We start from the raw sequence: 13653 nt of genomic DNA on the forward strand, positions 1-13653 counted from the left end.
CTGCCTCATTTATTCTGCTATTGATTCTTTCTAGTGTATTTTTCATTTCAGTTAATTGTACATCTATTTGTTTTTTCAAGCTTCTAGCTCTTTGTTAATCATTACTTGTACCCTCTCAGTCTGTGCCTCTATTCTTTTTTTGAGATTTTGGATCATCTTTACTATCATTACTCTGAATTCTTTTTCAGGTATATTGCCTATCTCCACTTCACTTAGTTGTTCTTCTGGGGTTTTATCTTTTTGCTTTGTCTAGAACAGGTTTCTCTGCTGTGTCATATTTTCTAATATTCTGTGTTTGTGGTCTCTGTTCCTCAGGCTACAGGATTGTAGTTCTTCTTGTTTCTGATGTCTGCCCCCTGGTGGGTGAGGTTGGTCCACGGGCTTCTGCAGGCTTCCTGGTGGGAGGGACTAGTGCCTGCCCCCTGGTGGGTGTAGCTGGATTTTGTCCCTCTAGTGGGCAGGGCTGTGTCAAGAGGTGTGTTTAGAGATGGCTGTGGGCTCAGGAAGACTTTAGGCGGCCTCTCTGCTCATGGGTGGGGCTGTGTTCCCACCCTGTTGGTTGTTTGGCCTGAGGCGTCCCAGCAGTGGAGCCTGCAGGCTGTTGGGTGAGGCCAGGTCTCAGTGCCAAAAGGTGACCTCTGGGAGAGCTCATGCCATGAATATTCCCTGGGGCCTCTGCCACCAGTGTCCTTGCCCCCAAAGTGAGCCACAGCCAACCCCCCACCTCCCCAGGAAACTCTCTGAGACCCGCAGGTAGGTCTGGCCCAGGTTCCCATGGCATCACTGTTTTGCCCTGGGTCCCAGTGCATGTGAAACCTTGTGTGCACCCTCCAAGAGTAGAGTCTCTGTTTCCCCCAGTCCTGTGGAGCTCCTGCACTTAAGCCCCACTGGCCTTCAAAGCCAAGTACTCTGGTGGCTCCTCCTCCCAATGCCAGACCCCCAGGCTGGGCAGCCTGACGTGGGGCTCAGAACTCTCTCTCCTGTGGGAGAACCTCTGCAATATAATTATTTTCCAGTTTGTGGCTCGCCTACCCAGTGGGTATGGGATTTGAGTATATTGCAAAAGCACCCCTCGTACCATCTTGTTGTGGCTTCTTCTTTGTCTTTGGGTATAGATATCTTTTTTGGTAGGTTTGAGTCTTTTTTCTAGATGGTTATATAACAGTTGTGATATGGGTGTTTCCTTGAGAGGAAGGTGAGCTCCAGTCCTTCTACTCCACCATATTGTCTCTGTCTAGTTGCTCAGTATCTTTTTTAAAAATATGTGAAGGAAATTTAACATTGTCTTGATAACTCCAGGATTTTCAAAGTCAGATATTTTGCTTTCTATATATATTACCTTGATATTCTTAAGAAATCTTTAAACATGTAGACCATATTATAAAAGTCTTTGGAACAGGGAACTTCCATGGCTCTTGACTTTTTTTAAGTTTTCTTTTTTAAGTTTACAGGAGCTCTGCTTTTACCTCGGTTATTGATCTTGGTATTTTTTTTCAAAATTTAGGTCTTATGTACGAAAATAATTAGCCACTGCTCATTGTTTTTTTGTTTTTTTGTTTTTTTCTGGTGTCAGGAATGGAATATTACTACTGAATTTCTTTCCTGTCCTGAGTTGCATACTTTAGTGGAAGCTTTATGACCTTGGAAGGTCTCTCTGGGCTGATCATATCACTTAGGACTTAAGGATTTTTTTTTTTTTTTTTTATAAAGTGACATACGCCTTTTTTTTTTTAAGGAATTCCTTTATTTTTATTATTTATTTATTTATTTATTTATTTATTTATTTATTTATTTTTGGCTGTGTTGGGTCTTCATTTCTGTGCGAGGGCTTTCTCTAGTTGCGGCAAGTGGGGGCCACTCTTCATCACGGTGCGCGGGCCTCTCACTGTCACGGCCTCTCTTGTTGCGGAGCACAGGCTCCAGACGCGCAGGCTCAGTAGTTGTGGCTCACGGCCTAGTTGCTCCGCGGCATGTGGGATCTTCCCAGACCAGGGCTCGAACCCCTGTCCTCTGCATTGGCAAGCGGATTCTCAACCACTGAAGGATATTTGATTCTAGAGGAACTATGAGTTGCTTTCAGATCCTAAAAGTTTTGATTTTAAATAGTTTTCATTTTCATTTTATGACTTCCTTTAGGTCTTTAATCCCATTGCCCAATAATATTCAAAGAAGTAACTGACTATTTCTGTGATTTTTAAGAATGGGAAAATGATGCCTTTTCTTAGTTTAGCTTGCTTTTGGTGGTAAGCATATTCTCAGCTGAGCTTAATCAGTGAATCTAAGCTTGACTCTGAATGAAGAGAGATAACAGAAATGGACCAGTTGAGAAATGGTGGAATAGAGGTTTATTTTCCTAGGCAATATTAATTATCTTTCATATATGAATTTTTGTTATTCCCTTTTTAATTTCAAATAGATTTTTAAAACTTAATAATGTTAATCTAAAAGCATCAAAAATTAGCAGTGTTTTTCTCAGAATTTCTTAATACCTTTTGAACAATTTATTAACACTCTACTTGTTGAGTGCATCGGCCATCTTAACAGAAAAAAAGAAAGAAAGTGGCACTAACATATAAAACGTTTATTTTTCTCATGCGCAGAGAAGTTTGGAGGAGCTCAAAGGGGTTAAAACATGTAACCAAGGATCTAGGCTCCTTTGGTCTTTTTCTTCTGCCATCTTCAGCCTTTGCCTCTCCTCCTCTTAGATGCAAGACATTTGCAGTAGTAATAGGCATCACGTCTGCATTCTTGGGAGCAGAAGGAAAGGCACAAAGCAAAATTCTTCTCCTTGCAAGGTTTCTCTACTTTTTAATTAGGAAGAGAAGGCCTTCCCATGGATTGCTGATTGTAAAGCATTGGCCAGAGTACAGCCACATGCATGCACACACAGTTCCAAGCTCGGAGTAGAGGAGTTTGCTCTCCCACTGTAGAGTTTGCTCTACAGTACAGGGAGGCAAGGGAGAATGGGGCTGGAATGGTTATCAAGTGAGCTAGATTATGGTGTGTGTATCACTGGGCATAGAGAAAAGGAGCATTTAAAACTCTGCCACTTGTGTAAATGTTTCTTCAGGCTGTGCTGTACTCATAATGTCAAATCCCGAATCTGTGCTTATGAACATCATTTTATTGGCAAGATAAGGTGTTAAAATAAGAATGTTAAGGTTAAGTTCATGTATTAGAATATCATTACTGTTCTTTCCTTTCCTCTGGCAGCCTAAAGACATAAGTGAAGAAGACATAAAAACTGTGTTCTATTCATGGCTACAGCAGTCTACTACTACCACACTTCCTCTGATAGTATCAAAGGAAGAATATATTAAGTTGGAAATGAAAGATGGTGAGTATATTTTATTTGTTATTTCAATATTTTTCCTATTAGAGAAGTCAGAAAATTTTTCATTGTTTTTCCAACTTGTGATATGTATGAACAGGAAACCTAATAATGATAATTAAACAGTAGATTTTACGTATCAAAGAATGCCTCTGTTTAAATTTAAATAAATTTAAATTTTAAGTTATTTCATCTCAGCTTCAGTACTAACTACATTTATTACCTTCCTTTTAATAGGGTTGAAGGAGTTTTCTCTGAATATAGTTCATTCTTGGGAAAAGGAAAAAGAAGAAACTCTTTTTCTGTTGAGTACCAATCTGCTACAGAAGATGACAATAGAAGTAATTACATACTATTGAATATTTAATGAAATAATATTTTCACATGTGATTGATTCTAAAGTATGAATTTACCTGTTACCTTGCATCCTAAAGTGTATTAGAAACTTGAATGATAAGAGTAAGGAATAACTTGATTTAAAATATTTTATTCTATAATCTCTTTAACTTATCTAAACAAATTGTTGATTTATCCTAAATTTGAAATTGATGCCTCCACACAATTAAGTTTTAAGAATAGAATTGATCGTGTTAACTAGCAAGTGGATCATGATTTTAAAATCTTCTAGTACTGAAATAAATGAAAACTTAGCTTAGGGGGTTAATTTTTTTAATTCATATTTTTATTTGTAGTTTTGCTGCACAACCCGTGTTATTTTGTCAGTTCTTTATTTCTCAACTCTTCACAAATATTATCAGATCACTTTTCTTCCAGAAATATTTTTAAAGTGCTCCTTTTAGAATATTATGTCTTGGTTAAGATATTCACTCTTGTCCTTATAGAATTAAAGATTCTCTAGTCATTTAGAATTTCAGTGGTTTGAAATTAGACATTATTTGTCTACTTTTGAAATATAATTTAAGGAATACCATTCAGAGAAGATACAAATTTAAGATTGTGAAAAGAAATAAATGTGACACAAATCAAAATTGCAAATAAAGATATATCTGTAAACTCTATTAAGAAGATGACATTCTTTACTGCTTGTTAACCATAAATATTTATATTCCTTGGACGAGTAAATTATTATTGTTAGGGCTATTTTAAGTTATAATCTTGCATGTACAATATATCTTTTCTCTCTGGTGTAACAGAATCAGCAATTCAGTTTCCTGGGACCCAAGAAAAACAGGCTAAAGGTATAACTTTGAAATGTAAAATTGATTTTTCCTTGCTACTATAGGTCCTTCTGGATCCTATGGTAAAAGAAGAAAACAGTGAGGAAATTGACTTTATGCTTCCTTTTTTAAAGCTGAACTGCTTGGGGTAAGAAGTTATGGCCAAACTAGCATGTTTAGACACATGTTTGACATTATCTTTGCCAGGGCTTTTATGTGTAAATGTTAAATTAAATGTTAATATCATTGACTAGTCTTACTAATGCGATAGTAAATATTTTTTTCAAGGATTGTTTCTGTTTTCACACCTGGCTTAGTAATTTGCCTTCTCTTAGATAACTAAAAGTCTGGAACTTATTAGAAATTTTACTTTGAGATTTGATTTGTGAAAAGAGAGCCAACTAGATATGACCTGGATCATACATGCTTGAATAAAACAATAATCCTTTAAAATTAATAAATTAATTTTAAAAGTTAAATCCAAAAACATGAGTTGAATGTTTAAAAATATTTCAAATTAAGTTATTCCTTCACTGTCTTACTGATGTACTGATTGGGGTTATTAGTGTTTTCCTCAACTTTAAGACAAACAAATCTGAAAAGAACCTCCTCAATTTCTTTAGCTCTTAATACAGTATAAGAATCTCACATAAACATTACTTCTTAGAATTCTTCACAGAGGCCTTTAGTAGATATAGTAGTAGTGATTTGATTTCCTGTAATAGTATAGTCTATAAATGTTTTAGTAAAAGGATTAAACTATAAAGTAACAATGCTTAAATGTGACATAATGTTCAAGTATAAAGTAAAATCTCTTCGGTTCAGACTAATTTTAGGAATTTATGATTTTTATTATCAGAAATAAACTGGCAGAGTTAGGAAGTAGGTCAAAGTTCATATTTGTATAATCTACAGATTGAAACTGGATTTCAAAAATGACGGTTAAGAGGAAATAAGTCTTCAATTATGCTAACACTTGAAAAGCACTCATTTATGATAATGTTGGATGACAAACCAGAAATCATTTTCAGGGGGATATTTGTATGCAGTAAGACAAATTCCTTAAGGAGTACTATTAGGGCAAAACTTTTAGTTACTGCACATGTTTGAAAGTAATAAAAATAGTTTTAAAATCTGTGACTCAGATTTGGCACTAATTCATTTTACTTTCAAGTAAGGGAGCATTTTTAAGATTTTACTCTTTATTAACTCATTAAGTAGCCTGGGAAGAAAAGTTTCAGAATTTTTTATAGCTAGATTTTACCCTGTTTCAGTGTTTTATCATGCAATTTACATGTTTGCAGAGGAGTGAACTCCTTAGGCGTCTCCTCCGTGGAGCACATCACTCATAGCCTCCTAGGACGCCCTTTGTCTCGGCAGCTGATGGCCCTTGTGGCAGGACTTAGAAACGGAGCCCTTTTACTCACGGGAGGAAAGGTATGTGGTTAAAATGTGCTCATTTTCACTAATTAGCAATTTTTAATTCCTCTCTTTGGGTTTTGATCATCTATTATATAGGGTTGTTGATACCAGATATGGAAAGCATTCATTCATTCACTAATATTTTTGAGTGCCTGCTGTTAGATATTGGGAACATGGTGATGAATAAGGTGATGGTCTCCCTGCACTTTTTCTATATCAATTGATATGATTGTATGAATTTTCTTTTTTAGGATGTTGGTAGGGTGTTAATTAGGTTGATTGATTTTCAAATGTTCAACCAGCCTTGCAAATCTGTAATAAATCCCACTTGGTCATGGTCTATTATTCTTCCCATAATATCTTATGGAAAAGCCCGAACGAACTTTTTGGCCAACCCACACATTGCTGGGTTCTGTTTGCTAATATTCTGTTGAGGATTTTTGCATGTAAGTTCATGAGCAATATTAGCCCATAGTTTTCTGTTTTTGTACTGCGTTTGTCTGGATTTGCTCTCAGGGTAATACTGGCCTCGTAAAATAAGTTGAAAAATGTTCCCTCCTGTTCTGTTTTTGGAAGAGATTGTATAAAATTGATGTTAATTCTTTAAAATGTTTTGTAAAATCTCCACTGAAACCATCTGGGCCTAGAGATTTCTTTATAAATTCAAAGTCCTTAATTGTTTCATTTTGGCAGGCATTTGGTAGTTTGTAGTTTTTGAGGAACTGGTCAAATTTATGAGCATAAAGTTGTTTGTAACATTCTCTTACTGTGCTTTTAATAGGTGCAGAATCTGTTGTGATGTCCCATTTCCTGTTATTGGTGATTTGTATCTTCCCTTGTTTTAATCTTTGTCAGTCTTGCGAGAGGTTCCCTGCCCTTTTAAGGGGCTTACAGTTTTATTCTCTACCAATGCAGTATTTTTTCCAGGGCTACAGTGTGGTCTTTGTGAGTCTTCGTGCTTTTTTTCAATTCAAAATTATAAGGCTTTTTCATTTCTATTCACTTTTAACTCTAGTATAATAACTTTTTTTCCCTCTTACTAGCCCAGTTGCTCACTTTTGATTCTTACTTAAAATATAGCAACTACTCCAATAATCTAAGTTTCCACTTTAGGAAGCTAGAAAAAGAAGAACAAATTAAATCCTATGTAAGCACAAGAAAAGAAATAATAAGAATTAGAGCAGAAATCAATGAATTGAGGACAGGAAATCAGTAGAGAAAATCAGTGAAACCAAACGCTGGTTCTTTGAAAAGGTCAGTAAAATTGATAAGCCTCTAGCCAGGCTAAGAAAAAAAAGAGGATACAAATTACTAATATAAGAAATGAAAAAGTGGATATCAGTACAGATCCCATGGACATTATAAGGATAATAAAGTAGTAATAGTAATAAACAACTCTATGCCTAAAAATTTGATAACCTAGATGAATAGACCAATTCCTTGAAAGACACAGTCTGCCAGAACTCACACAAGAAGATATGGACAATATAAAAAGGCCTATATCTATTAAAGAAATTGAATCAGTAATTAATAACTTTCCAAAACAGAAAGCACCAGGCCCAGAGGGGTTCACTGGTGAATTCTACCAAACCCTCAAGGAAGAAATTATACCAATTCTCTACAGTCTCTTTCAGAGGATAGAAGCAGAGGAAATACTTCCTAACTCATTCTGTGAGGCCAGCATCACCAAATAACAAAACCAGACAGATGCATTACAAGAAAACTACAGACTAATCTCTCTCATGAACATAGATGCAAAAATCCTCAACAAAAGATGAGCAAATCAAATCAACCAATGTATTAAAAGAATTATATACCACAATCAAGTAGGATTTATTCCAGGTATGCAAGGCTGGTAAAATACAGCAACTACTCTACATGTTTTCTAGATTACCTGTGTCAGATTTCAAAATATATCATCATGGTAGAATATTTATTTTGAAAAACAATATCCTATTGATTCAGAAACCAGAGTTCCACTGTCTCATATAGAGGTAGCGTGATTAATAGAAAGAGCAAGTAGAAGACCTGAATTTGAGCCCCACCTTTGTTATATACTTACTGGCTGTGACCTCAGGCAGTTTTCAGTTTCTTACCCTGCCTTTTAGGATTAACCTCACTTAAGAGAAATAATATATATGAAAGGTGCTATACAAATGTGAATTACTTTGAGTGAGAGAAAAGGCCCTCTGATTAGGCAAAAAGTGACAGGTGGGGCCTACACCCCAGCACCCCTAATTTCTTTATTCTTTGGGGTCCAGTGACTTTAAATATAAATGCAGTTCTGTAAACTATAATGATGGTAGTATTGTTGAATGCCTGCTAAATTTCAGACTTTGCACAATAAGCTTGGCTGTTTTTCCAGTTCACAGTAATGAAAAGCAAAATATTACAGCTGGTGCAGGGGTGTTAAAGCTAGACAAAGCAACAATGGTAAGAAATAGTAGTAGATTGGACTTCCCTGGTGGCACAGTGGTTAAGAATCCACCTGCCAATGCAGGGGACACGGGTTCAAGCCCTAGTCCAGGAAGATCCCATGTGCCACAGAGCAACTAAGCCCGTGCACCACAACTACTGAGTCTGCGCCCTAGAGCCCATGAGCCACAACTACTAAGCCCACATTGCACAACTACTGAAGCCTGCACGCCTAGAGCCCCTGCTTCGCAACAAGAGAAGCCACCACAGTGAGAAGCCTGTGCACCACAACGAAGAGTAGCCCCTCCTTGCTGCAACTAGAGAAGGCCCACACGCAGCAATGAAGACCCAACTCAGCCAAAAATAAATAAATTTATTAGGGGAAAAAAAAGGAAAGAAATAGTAATAGATTGAGGGAGGAAACCTGTATTAAAAGAATTATAAAAACCTAACAGTGGCAGACGTAGAGAATGGACTTGAGGACATGGGGCGGGGGAAGGGTAAGCTGGGACGAAGTGAGAGAGTGGCATGGACATACACTACCAAATGTAAAATAGATAGCTAGTGGGAAGCAGCCGCATAGCACAGGGAGATCAGCTCGGTGCTTTGTGACCACCTAGAGGGGTGGGATAGGGAGGGTGTGAGGGAGGGAGACGCAAGAGCGAGGAGATATGGGGATATATGTATACGTATAGCTGATTCACTTGTTATAAAGCAGAAACTAACACAGCATTGTAAAGCAATTATACTCCAATAAAGATGTTATAAAAAATAAAATGAACACAGAATCCAAAAAAAAACCTAACCGTGTTCAGTCTTCTAAGGGGCACTTATAGCAATGTTTAGCAAAATTTAAATATGTGTACCTTTTGATGTAGTAATTACACTTCTAGAAATTTATTCTGAAGGTATAATCTGACAAATAAGTAAACATATATGTATGGATATTTATTTTAGCTTTACTTATAATAGTTAAAAAGTGGGAGTAGCATAAATATACACCAGGAAGGGTCTTGGTAAACACATTATGGTCCAGTACATCCTCACGGTGTTATTGTACTAGGGAGCTGATGCAGCTCTATATCTGTTGATAAAGAGGACAATGATTTATTGTAAACCCTCAGGAATACTGTAATCCTATGTTCATAAATTTGCATAAAATGTGTGTGGAGTGTCTGGAAGGATGATACAGCAAAACAGTTGACAGTAATTAATTCTGTGATGTGGGACGATCACAGATTTTTTTTGACCTTCCTCTACTAAGTATTTACAGTTATTTCGTATTTTTTAAATGTTATTTTATAATCAGGGATGTGGATTTTCTTTTTTTCCCTGGCCGTATTGAGATGTAATTGTTACATAACATTGTGTAGTATATACTTGATTGATGAGGCTGAATCTTGGTGGTTATCACAGTGACAGAGGCTATTTCTGTGACTGAATATATTAAGAGTTCTAATTTAAGCAATTATTTCCTAGGGGAGTGGAAAATCAACTTTAGCGAAGGCAATCTGTAAGGAAGCATTTAACGTATTGGATGCCCATGTGGAAATAGTTGACTGTAAAGCTTTACGAGGTATGAATATGGTAATACTCTACATAAATCTTTTCTCTGGTAGAAAGAAATGTTACTATTTAATGCTGCTAATCTAATAAATACAAATATCTAATCTTTAACTTTTCTGTTGGTCATTTATTCATTGAAATTACTTAGAAATGTTAAATCTTTGGCTTTCTAATGTTTTTAATGTTTCTAATAAAAATTTTAAAACTCTCCATATTTGATGGAGGCCTTTTTTTTTTTTCCTAGCCAAAACTCTTTGCAGACTATATTCCTGAAAATTCCAACTTACACCACTCTGAGGAAGTTAGTATCTAGAATATACTCTAATGGGTATAGATTCCCTCTGACTTGCTTTGGGACACTCGTAGGGTGGCTGCCTCAGGAGAGGGAAAGTGGGTGGCTAGGGACAGCCAAGAGGAGACTTACAATTTATCACATACAGCTGACCCTTGAACAGTGTGAGTGTTCGGGTGCCAGCCTCCATGCAACCAAAGCTCTTTGCGTAACTTAGAGTCACAGCCCTCTGTGTACGTGGTCCCTCTGTGTCCACAGATTCAGCCAGCCTTGGGTGGTGCAGTACTGTGGTATTTACTGCTGGAAAAACCCACATATAAGTGGACTTGCACAGCTCAAACCCATGTTGTTCCTGGGTCAGCTGTACGCTTGTACTTTTGAAAGTCTTTAACATTTATATTATTATCTATTCAATTTTTTAAAAATCAGAAAGATTTTACTGCGTAGTTAATTTTCTCCCCCTTGGCTACCACTACCGTATAGTCCCAACTAGTCATATTCTGTTTTTTAATCTAGTCTATGATAGGAAACTAAGAAATGGCCTTTGAAACCCCATTACTTCATATTCTATAAATGTGGTTTTGGAGACATTGTCCATCTCTTTAGAGTCTTGCTTGAAGCCTCATGTGAAAATTTTGTTTGAGAACTAAGTAACAGGAGCTCTTTACATTGGTTTATGAATTGGTATGTTCTCTGTTCTTTGAAAATTAAAAGTTTGTAATTCACCAGGAAGATTGAAGCCAAATTAATGATTCAAATATAGCAATTCTAGGATCTCTAGGTGGCTACCTTTGTGTTTGATTTTATCTGACTTGTGATCCCCTGCTTTCATTTATATTTTCCCACATCCTGCTTTTATTTTACTGTTTTGTTGCAAGCCATCTGAAATTCTCCATGGAATGAGGCAAGGATAAATAAATACATATGTATAGAAATTATAGTAGCATATTCCTTTTTTCAGTTTTATAAAATTCAGTACTTAGTCCTATGAGGCTGTATTATTTAAACCATGTTAGTGGTTAACAAATTTTAGTGATTGGTATATATATCTATAACAAAATACTGTACTGATTGAATTTTCATAGTCAAATCAATATTGAACTTTTCTAATGCTTTCAAGGGCAGCCTGAACTTTCCCAGCCCTCAAATAACAATAAAACCATTTCATATCTTCTGTGTTAAGGAAAAAGGCTTGAAAACATACAGAAAGCCCTAGAGGCGGCTTTCTCAGAGGCGGCGTGGCGGCAGCCTTCTGTTGTCCTGTTGGATGACCTGGATCTCGTCGCTGGCCTGTCTGCTCTTCCAGAACACGAGCACAGTCCCGAGGCTGTGCAGAGCCGGAGGCTCGCACATGGTAACGTAACGCATTCACTCGCTGGCTGCAGGCCCTTGTCCTTTATCAGACAGCATTTCCAGCCTTCGTAGTAAATCTGCTCTCTTTAGAGAACAGAATATGTGCTATGTAATGTGTTGCTTTTGAGGCCTCTGGTAGCATTCTAAGGTTGCTCTGTATTAGCAAAATCAGTAGAGTCAGAGCAGTGTGAAAATTCTGCAACTTCATCATTAGTCTTTGGGGCCTTTTCATTCTCCTCCACTTATTAGAAATTGCTGAATTGTACAGATTTACTCTTGCTTTGTTCATTTGACAGATATTTCTGTGCACAGTCTATATTCTCAGAGTCTTGGAGAGGAAATAAAAGTAGACAGATATAATGTTAGTACAGAATACTGATAGTCATAATGATAGCTACCATGTGTTGACTGCCCTTTTGGGGCTAGGGGTTGCTTTGTACTCTACATGCAGATATTCTCCTGGTTTTACAGGTGAGTAAATGGAAATTCAAAGATTATGTAATTTGACCAGGATGACACAACTAGGAGGTAGGTAGGATATGTTCTCCTAGAAGTATGTACAGGGTGTGATAGCACATATACTAAATTGAGGGTGGTGTGGGAAGTTATCAGGGTCTTTTGGAGGGAGTTCATAACTGAGATGAGTTTTGTTTTGTTGTTTGTTTGTTTTTTTTGGCTGCCTTGGGTCTTTGTTGCTGCGCATGGGCTTTCTTTAGTTGTGGCGAGCGGGGGCTACTCTTTGTTGCAGTGTGCAGGCTTCTCATTGCAGTGGCTTCTCTCTTTGTGGAGCACGGGCTCTAGGCGCATGGGCTTCAGTAGTTGTGGCACGTGGGCTCAGTAGTTGTGGCACGTGGGCTCAGTAGTTGTGGCTCGTGGGCTCTAGAGCACAGGTTCAGTAAGTTGTAGCGCACGGGGCTTAGTTGCTCCGCGGCATGTGGGATCTTCCCGGACCCGGGATCGAACCCATGTCCCCTGCATTGGCCGGCGGATTCTCAGCCACTGCGCCACCAGGGAAGCCCCCTGAGATGAGTTTTGATGGAGGAGTAGAAGTTATTATGGAACAGTTTCAGGCTAATGAAGATGCAAAGGAAGTGTGGTCCACAGGCAAAGGTACAGAGGTAGAAGAAATCACAGTATGTTAGACAATACTCTTTTGCCTGGAGCTTAGGGTTCAAGGAGAGGATGGGGCCAGGGTGGGGGTTGGAGGATTTTGCAGCCTTCCGCTGGCTGCCTCGAGGTTCTTAAGAGGTGAAATAGATAAAAAATGCAACCACAGTGGCTTGGGTTACCGTAAAATGGTGTTAATCTCACATTTGGAATCCTGCAGCGTCTGCAAGACTTGTTAGTCTAGTGTTTAAGGGAATGCTACAGATTTCTAGGTCAGGACTCAGATATACGTTATTAATGCCTGTTTCAGTTCTAACCTCATACCAGCCAAACCTTGCAAAAGCTAGGGTAGAAAGAGATTGTTCAGGAAGTCATAGGAATATGAGCTATACTTTGCTTATTTAAACTTCCATATTGTGTTCTATTATCATCCTTCTATAATATTTATTTCAATCCTTGTATAATATTTACTTCAGCGCCTCCTTTTCATTTACTTAATAAGATCTAGAAGAAGGAACCTCACTAGGCATTGTTCTGAGTATACAGAGTTTACAGTGCTTCCTATACCTTCATTAGATTGACTAGAGCCTGGCCAATATTAAGTCCTCAGTAGATAAACTGATGAATGAATGGAAGATTTAACTTTTAAACGGTAAAGAGGAGCCATTCCATTCATACTCCACCTTAAAGCTCAAGTTTAGGTTATTATTTTTAATGAAGCTATGATTTTAAAATTTCATGCTTTTGTGTACTAAGCTTTTACACTATATTACTTAATTCTAGCTTTGAACGATGTGGTGAAAGAGTTTATTTCCATGGGAAGTTTGGTGGCACTGATTGCTACAAGCCAGTCTCAACATTCTCTACATCCTTTACTTGTTTCTGCTCAAGGAATTCACATATTTCAGTGTGTCCAGCATATTCAACCTCCCGACCAGGTAACATACTACTTGTGAAGATTATTGAAATATGTCCTTTTTTTTTTCTTG

At 37.4% G+C, this 13653-nt stretch overlaps 1 protein-coding gene across 6 annotated transcripts in view; it reads left to right on the forward strand.

Moving 5' to 3' along the window:
• The window catches only part of PEX1 (peroxisomal biogenesis factor 1), a 78789-nt gene that overhangs the window by 29494 nt on the left and 35642 nt on the right, over positions 1-13653 (forward strand). For all 6 annotated transcript variants that reach the window (XM_082471678.1, XM_082471677.1, XM_082471681.1 and 3 more), the window contains 7 exons: positions 3214-3337; positions 3569-3672; positions 4575-4657; positions 5814-5946; positions 9826-9922; positions 11388-11558; positions 13448-13602. In XM_082471678.1, coding sequence (XP_082327804.1) covers positions 3214-3337; positions 3569-3672; positions 4575-4657; positions 5814-5946; positions 9826-9922; positions 11388-11558; positions 13448-13602 — 867 coding nt within the window. The remainder of the gene's footprint in view (positions 1-3213; positions 3338-3568; positions 3673-4574; positions 4658-5813; positions 5947-9825; positions 9923-11387; positions 11559-13447; positions 13603-13653) is intronic.

Source organism: Balaenoptera physalus (genome assembly GCF_965194825.1).
Source record: "Balaenoptera physalus genome assembly, chromosome: 8".
Classification (NCBI taxonomy): Eukaryota; Metazoa; Chordata; class Mammalia; order Artiodactyla; family Balaenopteridae; genus Balaenoptera; species Balaenoptera physalus.